The sequence below is a fragment of the Pteropus medius genome, unplaced genomic scaffold (assembly GCF_902729225.1).
Source record: "Pteropus medius unplaced genomic scaffold, Ma_sr-lr_union100, whole genome shotgun sequence".
Lineage (NCBI taxonomy): Eukaryota > Metazoa > Chordata > Mammalia > Chiroptera > Pteropodidae > Pteropus > Pteropus medius.
The window spans coordinates 67,918,498-67,933,763 of record NW_024349800.1 but is presented as its reverse complement, the minus strand read 5'-3'; the positions used below and the strand labels follow the sequence as shown (position 1 = coordinate 67,933,763).

General features: G+C 37.8%; 1 protein-coding gene across 4 annotated transcripts in view; it reads left to right on the top strand.

Annotated features, from left to right (window-relative positions):
• MPZL3 (myelin protein zero like 3) overlaps positions 1–15,247 on the top strand; it is a 21,830-nt gene extending 6,583 nt beyond the window's left edge. For 2 of the 4 annotated variants that reach the window (XM_039888040.1, XM_039888042.1), the window contains exons 2-6: positions 4,969–5,135; positions 7,648–7,858; positions 9,520–9,685; positions 10,793–10,856; positions 12,461–15,247. In XM_039888040.1, the coding sequence (XP_039743974.1) occupies positions 4,969–5,135; positions 7,648–7,858; positions 9,520–9,685; positions 10,793–10,856; positions 12,461–12,487 (635 nt within the window). In that variant the 3' untranslated portion in view covers positions 12,488–15,247. Of the gene's footprint in view, positions 1–3,961; positions 4,072–4,122; positions 4,330–4,968; positions 5,136–7,647; positions 7,859–9,519; positions 9,686–10,792; positions 10,857–12,460 lie in introns of those variants that run through there. The other 2 variants (XM_039888041.1, XM_039888043.1) reach the window with 2 other exon arrangements.
• The last annotated feature ends 19 nt before the right edge of the window (positions 15,248–15,266 follow it).

Below are 15,266 nucleotides of genomic sequence, written 5' to 3'. Positions count from 1 at the left end.
TGTCTGATAGAGGCATCTTCTCCCAGGCTCTTGGGCTATATTTGAATGGGTGGGTATCTAAAGAAAATTTGTGTGTTGTTAGGAAAGGAGATGAGAGGAAAGGATAGAGCTGGCAACAAACAAAACTTCAGTACATTCAGTTTGAGATCTTAGGGTGGTAAAATTCAAGAGAGTATATCCAGTAATATTTGGACACTCAGAGGCAGGTCATGGCTAGCAATATAGATTGGGGAATCATTAGCCTATTAGCAGTTGTTAAATCTATAAAAGTGAATAGAGTTGTCCAAGGAGAATATGTTGAATGAAGTACCATGGGCTCAGAGTGGATCTCTAAGGAACACCAGTGTTTAGGAATGGGTAGGAAAGGAGGAGGCTTAGAAAGATTTGGTAGAAACTATCAGAGATGTGAAAGTGTGTGTGCGTGTGTGTGTGTGTAGCACAGTCAGTGTGGAGAGTTGATTGGAGGGAGACTAATGACATTTTGATTTATAACTGTAACTAGTGTTTCTTCTTTACTCTAAACCAAGGTTGGCAAACTTTTGTAAAGGGCCAGAGAATAAATATTTTAGGCTTTATTGGTCAAATGGTCTCTTGCAACTACTCAACTCTGCTGGAGAGTGCAAAAACATCCCTAGACAATATGTAAATGAGTCATCATGGCTGTGTTCTAAGAAAACTTTTTAACATAGGCTAGATTTGGCCTATGATCCATAGTTTGCTGACCCTGCCCTAAAACAATTGCCCCCTTGACATCATCCCTTGCATATGTCAAAGGCACCTTAAACTTATCAAAAATAAAACTCATGTTCTTTCCTGCCAAAGCCTGGCACTTTTCTAGTCTTCCCTGTGTCAATGAATGGTATCACCAAGTCAGAAACCTGGGGGTTGTCTTTGACACCTCTCTTACTCTTAACATTCCACATCTGACCTATCATCAATTCTTGATAATTTTACCTTGTAAGTATTGTTATCTTTTTAGTTCTCTCCCTGTCCATTGCCACCAACTTAGTTCAAGCTTTCTTTATTTCTCATTTGATTATTATAGTAGCTTCTTAAGTAATCTTCTTATATTTACTCTTGCTCCTAATTGTCTACCTAGAGTAATCTTTTAAAAATGCAAACTCATCACTCAGTCCCATGTTTAAGCATTTTCCATGGCTTCCCATTACCCTAAGAATAAGGATCCAGATCTCTAAGGTCCTGCATGATCTGGTTCCTGCTTACCTCATAACCACATCTCGTTCTTCTCTCTCATGCTCTTTGTATTGCAGCCATAATGTCTTCACTTCAGTTCCTTGACTGACTATGCTCCTTCTTAGCACAGGATCTTTGCATATGCTGTGTCCTCTGCCTGGAATACTCTCCCTCTTCTCACCTTGTTACCGTTCCTTCAGAATGCAAACCAAAAGTATCTTTTCAGGGATGCTTTCATTAACCACTCCCTGTTCCCCTACCATAATAGGTGCAGTTCTCATAGCCATTTTCTTTGTCTTTCCTTCACAGTACTTATCAGAGTTTGTCATTAGACATTATGGTTTGGTTAATGTATTGAACGTCTGCATTTTAAGCTCCAAATCAGGGAGTGTATTTATTTTGTTCACATTTAATTTCATGTTGAGAGCATGGCACAAAACAGATGCTCAATAAATATATGTTTTAAGAACGAATGAATGAATGAATGAGATCATGAAAGCCTTGGGATATAGAAGGTCAAGGAGCAGGTAGTCTCTGATACAGAGAGAGAGAGAGTATAAAATCTGGATAGAAAAGTACCTATTGGAGTTTCTAATCCCTTGTATTTTGCGGTTTGAAGACATGATGCTCTTTACCAGAAGTGGTAGTGAGGTCCAGCTTGTGCTGTAGGTGTCCAGAAGTGGATGGGATGGGAGGAAATGGACATGTTGGATGTAGTACTTGGCTTAGAAAGGAAAGAGAGGGCAGTAGTTGGTAATGAACAGTATTACAGGGTTAAGGAACGATTATTATGTTTAATTGTTATTTGTTTTTAAGGATGGGAAAGACTTCTGTGTGTTTAGAGGTTGTAAGGGTAGAGAGAACCCCTTTTGAAAGGGAGAGGTTGAAGATAGAGAGGATTTTTCTACTGGAGCAAGGCTTGGAGGGGAATGATTTAGGGCTGAACAGAGGAGTTGAGCTTGCATAGGAAAAGGGACACCACACCCTTTGAGACTGGAAGTAAGGATGGGTGCAAATGCAATAAGGTGTATGGCTGGGCAGTTTGTATGGGCTCGAGTTTGTTGGAGAAGTAAGAAGAGACATTTTCTTGTGAGAACGAGGACTTTGGAGGTACACAGAGAATGAAAGAGAATGATAGAGTTTAAGGAATCAGAAAGACGAGCTGACCAGGGCTGGTTTAAGGGCCATCAGTCCTCATTAAGGGCTCAGCTGTGGGTAGAATTCATCACTTCCTTATGGTAACTATCTGTGCAGTTGTGTGGCTTTTCTTCTTTAGTGTATATCAGCCACAGTCTAGGAGTGGTCATCTAGGGCCGAGCTTTTCCTGAATGGGTGCAATGGAAAGATAGGAGTGTAGGGAACTTAAGAATGTTGAAAATACTGTAAAAAGTGGGCTAGGAAGAGAGTGGGTAACTAATATTGTTCCTATACTAGAATCTTTAGTGACTTGTCCATTTCTTTCTCTCAGTCTCTCTCTGCTTGTTCCCCTCCCTTTGAATTTTGTTCTCAAGGTATTTGCATTTAATGAAGGAAATAGTACATTTAATGTACTAAATGTAATGAGAACATTGAAAAAAGAGCATCAAACTGCATCAAGGAATTTGAGAAGGCATCACAAGGGTGCTGATATTTGAGCTGGGTTTTGAAAGTGTGTGAACATCGAAGGATGTAGTGTGCGGAAAACAACCCAGGCATTGGTAGGGTTGGAGAGGTCTTTCAGACAAAGACATATTCAAAGAAAGGCACAGTGGTGTGAAAGGACATAGTACATTTGGGAAATGGCAGGACATTCTGGGCATTGTGAAGGGAATGGAATGGGGTGGTGGGTGGAGTAGCAGAAGTTTGGGGCCAGATTGTCACTATTTGGATTTTATTCTATAGCCCAATAGAGAATTACCGAAGGTTTTTAAATGTTTGTGGTGTTTATTTTAATGATCATGGCTAACATTTATTGAAAGTTGCAATTTCAGGTGCTATGCTAAGCATTTTGTGGTTATCTTATCTAATCTTATTAGATCCTCACAGTGATCCAAGGAAGTAGGTCTTGTTTTTATTCTCATTTACCAACTGAGGAAATTGAAAGAACAGGTTAGATGACTGTGATCAAAATCTCATAGCTAGAAAGCAGCTGTGCTAGAAATCAAGTCCAGGTCTGTTTAATTCTTAACCCATACTTTAAAATCTTTTGACTATACTTATGTTTTAGGATAAAGGAGTCAGGTATGGGGAGAGTGTAGTTTATTCATTCATTTCCACCTTCCAGTTTTTAGAAATGGATCTTGAGTGATGAGTAGGGTGGGTCAGGAGTGAGGGTTCAAAAGAGAGTAGGGGTTGAGGAATTTCCATGAAGAAGAATAGCATTTGTAAAGGCATAGAAGAAATGACAAGTTTAGCCTGGCAGAGTGAGAAAGGATGCTGTGGATGACCCAGAAGTAATTCTCATCTTTAGGAGGGTCAGATTCTTATTAGAGTTGTGAGCTCAGTCTCGGTCTCCTCCTTTAAGAGGAATGTGAGCAGACTAGATTGTCTAGAGAGGAGCGAGAAAAATGATTCAAAGCAGCCGAGGTAAAAGTAGTGGAATGGATGACACATAACTGTCTGTGATAGGAAAGGTTGAGAGACTATAGGCAGAACTAAAGAGGTGGCGATAATGATGATGAAGCTATCCAATATGCATTAAGCACTTACTCTGTACATGTTTTAACTTATTTATTCCTCACAGTAAGCTTCTAAGATAAGTAAGCACTATTATTATCATTCCCACTAGGGTGAAAAACTGAAGAAGTAAAGTAACTTGCTAAGACCACAAAGCCAACAAGTGATAGGGCTGGGATATGCATCCTGCCTCTACCAAAGGAACTGCTGTTTTTCAGAATGGTGTGTAGATTTGCTGTCTTCTGAAACCTTGCTTCTCTTTGCCTTTGGCCTGCCAGAAGAATCATGGCTTATTGTGGTAGAGAAGGAAGCAGGAAAAGCAAAGTCCTGGTGGCTTACTTTCATAAAAATGGCTCCCTAGTAGAAGATAAATTTCTACTCACTGTTCTCTGAAAACAGAGGATTGGTCAGAAGAAAGTATCAACTCTTTTGGGGTAGATGGAGTGTCAATGTTGGCTATATGCAGTGGTTTTGAAAAGAGTAAGTCTCTAGAGAATTTAAAAGTGATATCTTATTTTTACACTTTAGAATACTTTAAGTTGTTCTGTTTTCTTCCTCCTGATTTACCTTTAATGGATGTGCGATTCATTAACCAGCTTTAAGAAAGGGAGAAAAAAAACCAAACTAGGTAGAACCTTGGGACAGCTTAATAAAATTCTTTGAAAAAAAATATCCTTTGCTTATTTCTTATTCTCATTTTGCTGGTGGTTGAGGCAGTGGTAGCTTCAGATTACAACCATGCTGCACTTGGGGTATGTTCTTTAGACCACAATAGCTGACATATTCCTAGAGTGTGTGGGTGTCAGGGGACTGGGTGGTATTGTCTTTAAGCCTGCTATGGGCTGACTCACTTATTTGTACTTAACCATAGTCTGTATTTGGAAAAATGCTGGTGTGACCAGATTTAAATTTTTTACCCAAACATTTTCTATGATTTACTATTGTAAAATGACAAAAATACTACCTTTGATTAATACAGATATCTACTCCTTGTCCTTTAGGGCTTGTATGAGAATATATTTATTGCTATGGTTTTTTGATGAGAGCCCTAAAAATAATAAACAGCGTTTATTCTTCCCAAATGAAAACATTTTAAGTGTTTGGGCTTGCTTTGTTTAGGTGTCCACATTGTCCTTTCTTTGGAGATTAAAGTAGATGCCCATGTTCGGGGTTATGTTGGAGAACAGGTCAAGTTGAAATGCATTTTCAAGTCGACTTCATCTGTCACAGACAAACTCACCATAGACTGGACATACCGACCTCCCAGCAGCAGTCGCACAGAATCAGTAAGTGTATACCTTTAAAAAAATTTCTTTGGGTCTTCTGTGGTCAACAGCTCTGGAATCCTTTTATTCCAAGTCCCCGGCACTCCTTCTCATCTTAGAAGATGAACTTCTATTTCAATAGGAGATGACTTGCTACCCTCCATGGCATTTATTTGGTAATGTAGGGCTTTTTATTCTTCTATTTAAGAATTTTGCAAATAAGCTATAGGAAAAAATTGTCAGAAAATCAGAGGATGTGTGGTTTAATTTTGTTTCCCCTTTTTATTTCTTTTTGTGTGGCTTCACAGCTTCATTTTCAGATTCCATGTACTGGAAAATGGTACCTCCAGGAATGATGAATAGAAAAATTTTATAGGTCACAGACATCCTTTCTCTTAAAGCTGTTTGTTTCCTGTCATATGAAGTTGTCTCATTGGGTGTATCTGCCTGTATATATGTTCTCTTTAGATTTATCTTGGCATATTCTCCCAGCACGTAAACATCTGCATTGTTTATCACCTTATGTTGATGACCGATGTTGTTGGTAATAGATGGTCTTACAATATTAGAAGCAAAATACTTTAGTTACACATATAAAACACATCTGTAGTTCAAATTCCATTGCAGATGTCTAATTGGAGATTGTAGTGCTGTAAAAAAAAAACCTTTCTTTTTATGCTTCCAACAGTATCCGTACCATAGCTCAGGATAGATGCTATCAACAATGTGAATATCATAGTTGTATGTAAGATTGTATTTTTTAAAATATCCTTAATTTGTTTTTCCTGTTTCTTTGATTGGAAATACTTCCTCTGATTTTAATGTATAGCTTTGAATTTTGTTTTAGGAGCTATTGAAAATCACGTAGCTTGGAACTAGTAGGTGGCTTGCGAAGGCAGCTAGGCTATATTTGTGGTCCTTTTTTCTTTAGACTTAAAATAGTTCATTTTATTTTGAGTGGTTGGAAACTACGGTTGACCTTATTTGGCTCTGCCTCCTTGGCCAAAAGTAGGACAGGGCAAGCAGTGGGGATTTTCTTGGGTCAGAAACCTTAAATGCAGATAACAAGCAGTTCTTGTATGGTGCTGTTCTCTGTGAGGCTTGTCAGAAAGTCAGCTCACCCAGGTTGGAATTAGTGGACCTTTAAAGTCACAACCTGATGCAGCAGTTATGTGGTGGGTCAGGTTCTGTCAGATTAATCAGTTAGTAAAGATTTTACTATCACTAATTTAACTTGGAATTAGAGGTTGGATTAATCTTGAAGACACACAGTAGGCCTTGTTTTGTCAATAAGGGATTTCAAACCCTTTTATGTTGATGCTGATAATTAGTGGTAGACAGTCTTTACTTCTTTTGGAACACACATTGCACATATTATTCTTAACATGTGTATTTCCCACCAGACTAAATTCCATGGGAACAGGGACTGTGCTTGTTTGGCTCCCACTATATCCTTTTGCTTAACACAGTGCCTAGCACATAGTAGGTGTGCAGTAAATATTTATTGAATGACTACATGAACAAATGAACCAGTAAGTAATTCATCATCTTTTTGGGCAAGTTGCTCTTCAAAATTTAGCAATCGTTCCTAAGTAGGGTGGTACCAAGTAAACAAAGAAAGAGGAAAGCCTTGACTCTTGCATAAGAGATACTACTTGTTTGGCCACCAGATATAATTAGGTGTTTTTGGTGTTGAAGTGCTGGTCGCAATCTGAAGCAGCATCGTTTTGTTTCAGCATACATTCACTGAGTACTGATTATGCATTTGACTTGGGGTTTTTATTAATTGCCAAGATAGATAACTTGAGAAAGTTTTGATTATATTATACCCTCCTGCTGATTTTGAGGATAAACAAAAATCTCCCCCTTTCCACTTACCAGCTATGTGCCTTTGTGTAACTCACTTAGTTTTTTTGTTTTTGGTCTTGTTTCCCTTTCTATGAATTTGGAACAATTATACCTGCCCCATGTATAGTTCAGTGTTATTATGAGGCTCAAACGAGTAAATGTGTGGAAATCATTTGCAAACCATATAGTACTATATGAATATTACATGCTACTTTAGAATAGCATTTCTCAACTTTGGCATTGTTGACATTTTGAGGTGGATAATTCTTGGTTTTGGAGGCTGTCCTATGCAATGTAGAATTTGCGATATTTCTGGCTTTTACCCACTAGATGCCATTAGCAATTCTTTCTCAGTTGTGACAACCCAAAATGTCTCTAGATATTGCCAAATGTCTTTTGGAAGGTAAAATTGTCCCCCAGGTCAAGAACTACTGTTCTGGGACTTTCAAGGAGAATTTAGAAGGGGTTTGAGAGTTAGAATACGAGGATTCTTTTATCAGGCCTTTTACTGATGCTTCATTAACCTATCTTTTAATGTATAGAATGGAGGTAAACAAATTATTTAAAAAATGTCCAACAGAGAAAACCCATTATACATTTGTATTTTATTTTAGACCTACTTAGCTTTACATTTTCATTGCATTTCCCAAGATAATTTTTTTTTCTCATGGTGTTGCTTTCTTAGATTTTTCATTATCAGTCCTTCCAGTATCCAACCACAGCAGGCACATTTCGAGATCGAATTTCCTGGGTTGGAGATGTATACAAAGGGGATGCATCCATAAGCATAAGCAACCCTACCATAAAGGACAATGGGACATTCAGCTGTGCTGTGAAGAATCCCCCAGATGTGCACCATAATATTCCCATGACAGAGCTAATAGTCACAGAAAGGGGTAAGCTACCTGCCACCAACCTTCTTCTGCAGTGCCTGGTGACTACTATGGTGCTTTCTGGAGAGATCAATGATAAGCAAAGCTACCTATCTTTGTAAGCCAGTTGGCCATTGGAGCATTCTGCTATCCTGAATTGTTTATTAGGACGAATTTTTTCATCTTTATTTTGCAAACAAGTTATTCCTCAAATGTTGTCATAATGACCACAGGTCTTGTGGAATGTATGATGAATCCCTGAATAAAGAGAGGGTTGTTATCTGTATGATATAGAAGTCATTCTGGTTTCCCTAGTTTGTTCATGCCCTCAGTTATGAGACAGTATTTTTGCCTGTGTCTTAAAAGGGGACGCCCTTTAATGGTGGAGGCAGCACATTTCCTTATGTTGCAAAGAGCAGCAGTTTCCTTTTAGTGTGAAACAGAAGGAAGGGTAGGTTAAGGACTGACTCTCTTTTTTTTTTTCTGTGTTATTCTCTGTTGATTATTGAGTGCTCATTCTAGTCCTTAGTTGGATTTGAACCAAAGACTTAGTGATATAAGACTGCATTGTGGTTTATTTAAGACAATAACTCAAATTTCAGAGACATGGGCACATTCATACTGATGGTGAGAGTAGAAACTAATATAGTTTTCTGGAAGACAGTAGTAGAATATCAGATGCCTTAAAAGTATATACCCTTTGATCTGGTAATACCACTTAAAAAATTTATCTTAAAGAAATAGAGCTAAACATGAAGATTTATGTACAAGGATATTATCATAATATAACTAATAAATTCAAAGAATTGGAAGTAAGTTGAATGTCCTGCATTAGAGGACTGATTCAATAAACTATGCAGTATGGCAGATTACTATGCAGCCATTTAAAAAGTCACATCTGGAAGGAACTTGTAATAACATCGAGAGTACTTACCATTTATTAAGTAAAAAAGGAGGTTAGAAATAATACGTAAAATATGATTCATACTTTTAAAAATACACACTCTCTTTTTAACTTATCATAGTGGTCCCTTTAGGCATATAAATGTTGAATGTGGTATACACTTGAAATTAATACAGTATTAAATGTTAGCTATATGTTAATAAAAATCTTTTTAAAAAAAGGTGAGAGAAGGCTATATTGTTTGTTTTTAAATAAAATATCTCTGAAAGGTTGCAAAAGAAAATTGATTGCATTGATTGTCTCTGAAGAGAAGAAGGTGGAGTGGGGACAAAGGGAAGAAGATTAACATTGCAGACTCAGGATGACAAAGACAAGCCTGGTTTATGACCCAATGTTATACAGAGAGCCCTTTTCTGCTCTTAAAAGAGTAAATTGTATGGTTAACATACTTGTGTTTCTTGTATTATGTAAATGTATTATTACCTCTTTAAAAATAAATAAAACTATAAAAGATATTTACACTCTCATCCCTATATGCAGACCCATATTCACATATGTTTAGAAAGAAGATGGAATGGGTAGATACTAAGGTGTTAATCCTAAATAGTAGGATTATGGGTAAATTTATATTCCTTTTTTTTGTGTGTGTGTATACTTTCTACACTGAATTTATTCCTTTTATAATGAGAAGAAATACAAGAGCAAAAGTAAAACTTACCTCATGTCAAAGAAAACATTTTTGCATGTCCCTCTCTTTTATCTTCTCTTTTTCCTCCTCTAGGTTTTGGCACCATGCTCTCATCTGTGGCCCTTCTTTCCATTCTTGTCTTTATTCCCTCAACTGTGGTGGTGATTTTATTGCTGGTGAGAATGGTGAGGAAGTCTGTGGGGCTGAAGAAGAGGAGCAAGTCCGGCTATAAGAAGTCGTCTATTGAGGTTTCAGATGAGTAAGTCCAGCTGGAGCCCTGAGCAGTAAACCCATTTTCTCTTCAGATTCCTGCTTTGTGAGTAGTGCCCAGGCCCCTGCATTCATGCCTTCCCTTCTTCAAGGTCTAGTTTAGTTCTTCTGGTGAAATTTCTTTTAGAAGAGAATAGTTCTGCTGAGCAGACTAGAAGGAAGGTTGAGAGTGAAACCTGTGGATATTAATTTGGAGAGAGATGGAGAGGTTAATAGTATGGTCCTAGTTTCCTGCTTTGGAAATCAGATTGATGCTATGGTTCTGAATAAATTCTGAAGTGGAAATCTCATTTCTTCAAAATTAACAAGAAATTCCAAGAAACCGCATTGTTTCTTACCATTTCTTCTCATTTGTTCCACAATCCAGCTACAGTGAGCTTATTTTCTTCTCTAAACGTACCATACTTATTCAGGGCTTACTATCCCCAACCCCCTCCACTATGCCCCTCACCCCTACCCCTGCATGCTTTTTTCTCACATGAAATCCTCTTCCTCTCTCCCATTGTTGCCTGTAATACTCTTCCTTATCCTCTAAGACCAGGTTGAAATGTTCCCTTCTTTTGAGTTTCCCTGAGTCATACAGGGAGAACTAATCACCCCCTCTTTGCTGCCACAGCAGTTTGACCTTAACTCCCTTAAAATGTTATCACATTGTATTATATTGTACTTGTTAAGTTTCAACAGGTCTGTCATCCCCATGAGATTGTAAACTCTTCAAGAGACTATGCTTTATTTATGTCCTTATCCCTAGCCCAGCACAATGCCTCCGACATGGTTGATGCTTAGTACATTTCTAAATGAATGATTGTTACTAGCTTCTATTGAGCATTTACTATGTGCCAGGCACTATGGTATGTGTTTTACATGAATTTATTTTTTTATTTACTCCTAACCACTATCTTGAAGTGTAGCTAGTAATGTCTGCATTTTATAGGTGAGGAAACAGGCTCCTAGAGCTTAAGCGATTTGCCCAGTCATCCTGCTAGTAAGTGGCAGAACTGGAATTTAAAACCAGGCCTGACTTCAATGCCTGTGCTCTTAACCGCTCTCTACTGAGACAGTGATTGTTCTGATTTGGTCTGTCTTGTTTCTATAGCACTGACCAAGAGGAGGAGGATAATTGCATGGCGAGACTTTGTGTCCGTTGTGCGGAGTGCTTGGTAAGCCCATGCCATTTCTTCTGCTTTCTGCTCATGTTTCACTTTTTGCTTCCTTATTGAGATCCTTTGCCCTTAGAGGCAGCAGAGGGTATGCCAGTAGGTCCAAAGCATGGTGTCAACCGAGGTCTTCTTCCAAAGCATTTTGATCTCAGAAGAATTTACTGATGGGTTGCACATGTATGTGAAAGAAGGAGAAGAGTCAAGGTTCTTGACTTGAGCAACTAGAAGAATGAGTTGCCATTTTCTAATATGTGCAATTCTCTGAGTGGAACAGGTTTTAGGAAGAAGATCAGGAGCTGAGTTTGGATATATTAAGTTTGAAATACTTATTAAACATCTAAGTGGAGATGTGGAGTAACAATTGGTTATGTGGATGTGAGGTTCAGAAGAAAGGTCTGGACTGGCAATATACATTAGGAGTCATTAGCAGATAAAGACTGGTAGAGCTATTTCCACCAGGGTAATGAGTGTACATAGAGAGGAAGTCAAAGGACTGAGCCCTTGAACTCTCCAAAGTTGGTAGATTGGGGAGATGAGGAGAAATTAGCAAAGGAGGCTAAGAAGGAATGTCCAGTGAGGTAAGAGGAAAACTAGGAGAGTTTGATATCCTGGAAGAAAGTATTTTTGGGAAAAGAGAATGATTGTACCAATTGCTGCTGAGTCAGGTTGAGTAAAATAAAAAATGAACATTGATTATTGTATGATCTATAATGTGGAGGTCATTGGTGACCTTGGCAAAAGCAGCTTCCATGGACTAGGGAATGAAAGCCAGACTGGAGTAAGGCCAAGAAAGGATATTAAGAGATTTATTGGTGACAGTGGGTGTAAACAACTCTTTCAAGGAATTTTTCTGTGGAAGGATGCATAGAAATAGGGCAATAGGTGGAGGTAGGTGTGTGTTGAGTTGCTTTTCTTTCTAAGATGGGAGAAATTGTAGCACATTTTTATGGGATGGTAAATGAGCCAGCAGAGAAAGAAAAGTAGATACTGCAAGAGAGAGAGGTAAAGACCACTGGAGTGACTCCAGAATCTAGTGCACAAGTAAAGATGTTGGCCTTTGATAAAGGCAGGAAGAGTATATCTGTAAGAAGAGTAAGGAAGGCCAAGTAGATGGGCCCAGATGCAGGTGAGTGGGTAAATATGAAGATGAGAGCTTGTGGAAGTTCCCTACTGACTACTCCTCTAGTCCCATGATGGGAGAAAGAAAGATCATCACCTGAGAATGAAGTAGTGAGGAGGAGATTTTGGAAGTTTGAGCAAAGAGGGAAAGGTATGAAATAGTCTAGGAGAATGAATGGACTAGAAAAATGCAGTTGGCCAGTTAGTACTAATGGCCTATTTGAGATTCAAAGCAATGAGTACACGTTTGAATTAAAAAAATAAGCATAATGGTAGTGGTAGCTAAACCTAATAGTCACCAATTATATTGAGGTCCTGTGATGCTTCATGGGAACTTAGGTGTATTGAGTGAGTGCCGTCCCACTATCAATGTTGTCCCAAGCTGGGTTCCATTATGGGGATCCTAATGCGTTGCCTTTGGTTAAATTCTGACTATGGCATTATACTTCATATACATACCACAAGTACTGTTCTTTCCTCTCCAGGATTCAGACTATGAAGAGACATATTGATGAAAGTCTGCATCATATAAGAAGAATGACCTAATAACAGAAAATATCCCATTCCACTGGCAGCTAAAGCCTCTCGGAGAAGTAGAGCTGGCCTGAAGAGTAATGATGGAGGTTTCCGGAAGTCATCAGTAAAGACTTTAGGACCCATTTATTTATTGAAGAAATGCTCTTTTTGTATTTATAAGCTGTTCAAAAACTTTTAGAAGAGACTCATAACCACCCTTTTTAATAACTTATACTGTTAGTTGAATGAAGAAAGATACTTTTTATTTCATCTTTGCTCTTGAATGTAATACATGTTATCTTCCAATTGTATGAGGGAGAATCCTAAATGTTGGCCACACTGCTGATGCCTATATATACATATAAGTATACATATATATATTTTAAATGAAGTGGAGCTTGTAGCTTTCCTGATGTGCTACCAGACAAAATGTTTGTTTGGGATAAGTATTGTTTTTTGCTCCATGAACATTTTTAGCTGTGAGTTAACACACAGTATATACTCATTGGTTTAATTATCTCATTGTCAATTACGTTGGGTGATTTGGAGTATAGAACACTAATTTCCTTCGAGTTGGTAGGATCAGGAGTCTACTTGGATTGGGTTTTAAAAATATTAAAGTGTCATCAATTTACAATTAAGGAAAGGAATGGTGAGGTAGGGGAGTCCTTTCTTTTGTCAGGTGCAATTTGTTACTTTACTTTCTTTCAGCTGACTGATTTGTGGTTTCCTTCTTGACTTTTCAGATCAGAGGCAAGAAAAACTCTTCAAATGGTTTTGTGGGGATGTATAGAATATTTAACCAGTTATTTGCAATGAAATGCTCTTTTAACCTGTATTATTCTTCAAAACTGTTTTTTATTTCTAAAATGCACCAAATATGAATGAACTGAGGTAATTGCAAACTGTTTTTGTATAATACTTAAGATAAGGAAGTGATGTTGTACATAACCTATACTTCTCCCTTCTGGTCATTCAGTACCTTGTATCGGCTTCCTCCATTTTCCTGTAGCAACCTATTTCAAATTTTAATTTATGTGAGAATTTCTGTTAGCCATTCAGAAATGTGTATGACATGTCAGGAAAGATTGACAGTGCAGTCCTCTGTAGCAGAGTGATAGAGTTCACTTCTTAGTTGTGAGAAACAAAAATTATCCCCTTCATCTATCTTTGTTTTTTCAACAGGATGGTCCCTTTCCATGGTTCTTCACTAGGTAGCTTAGCAGGTATCTGTATTATAGCATTATACACTGTATATGTTATTAAAAAATCACTTTTACAGTTTTTGTTAAGATCTATTTTTAAAAATTTGGGTTTTTAGCTCTGTCCCATAGATTTGGCCTGGCCTCTTTTGTTAACATAGTCCATAGATTAGAGAGTCTGGTTAATTAATAAACATGATTTACCTCTGATCACATAAGGAAGTAGAAGAGATAAGACAGAATTAACAGTTTACATTTCCAGTGGTTAAACCTCACAGTCTTGGGCTACTCGTCAAGTATGCGGTTGTCTAGTGCTGATCTAGTGGACCAATCTGGCACCTCAACACAGAGAGGAAAATGGTTTGAGCAATGAGAATAAATAATTTGGGTGCTAGGAGATTTAAAGATAGAGATCTACTTGTGAGGCAGACTTTTTGTGGGTCCCCATTTCTCTGAGAAAGGGATGATGTTATGGGAACCCAGTTAAAGCCACATCCCATTAAATGAGGAACCAGTTTTAGCTAGGTTTGCTTGTAATTTCCTTTGCAGCATGTTTTGAGGATTAATCCTGTGTGTTATGTTTTTCACTTTAGACAAATGGTGCTGTGTGAATTCTTAGTCATGTTATTTTGCAGCCTTGATCATAATTCAAAGTCCTTTTCAAATGACTGAATAATAGAGTCCTCCATGGGAAGAGAGTAAGTTGATAATTTATTGGTTTGTGTTCATATTACAGTCATAAGGCTGTTATCAGTTTCCTTCTTCATCTCTTATATTGATGTCTGGGTCACAGCTTTTTTTCAAGGGAGCGAGAAGCAGTGTTTGGACACCTGCTTTCTTTAAGGATAGAAGGAAGATAAAGTTTTTTTTTTAACTCAAAGTTTTAATATCTTCTAAGGTGCTATTTTCTATCTTTTTTTCTTTTGGCTGCTCCATAAGTTCTTATTATACCATATGGAGACAAGCCTTGTCTAGAAAGGGAATTTAGTTCTGAAGGCTTCAGAAGGGGTTAAAAGCCTTTTAGAATTTTTCTTTGACTGCTGAACTCTTTACTTGTGGTTACATTACTTCATGAGTTTTTTGCATTGAGTTCTTAATTCTGTTACCAAATATGAACTTACAAAATGCTTTGTGTTTCCCACAGGGCCTGTTACCTCAGGCTTCTTGGGGAATTGTTTAGTTCTCTGTAGCTCCCAAATGGGGCACTGGTGCTTCAAGAAGGAATGTTGCATGTCCCTGCTTTAAAAAAATTCTGGAAGCCAAATCCTGAATCTGAATGTCTTATTGTGTCACTCAGTTATGGTTCCAAAGGGAGCTCTAAAAAGATCTATGAGACTATCGTTTAATTGCATAACTCAAAACTTGCTGTCAAAAGAGGCAGCTCCATTTCTTTGACTCCAGTGTTGTACTATTGAATTGTTAATTGCTGCATTTTACTGATTTTTTTGGTTTTTGTTTTTTGTAGGAGGATATGCACTGTTGGGGCATGTGCACAGACATTGTAACTCTTGATGTCTTTACTGCATCATAGTTAATAAACTTCTTTGCATTTTATGGCTACTACTTGGTGTAT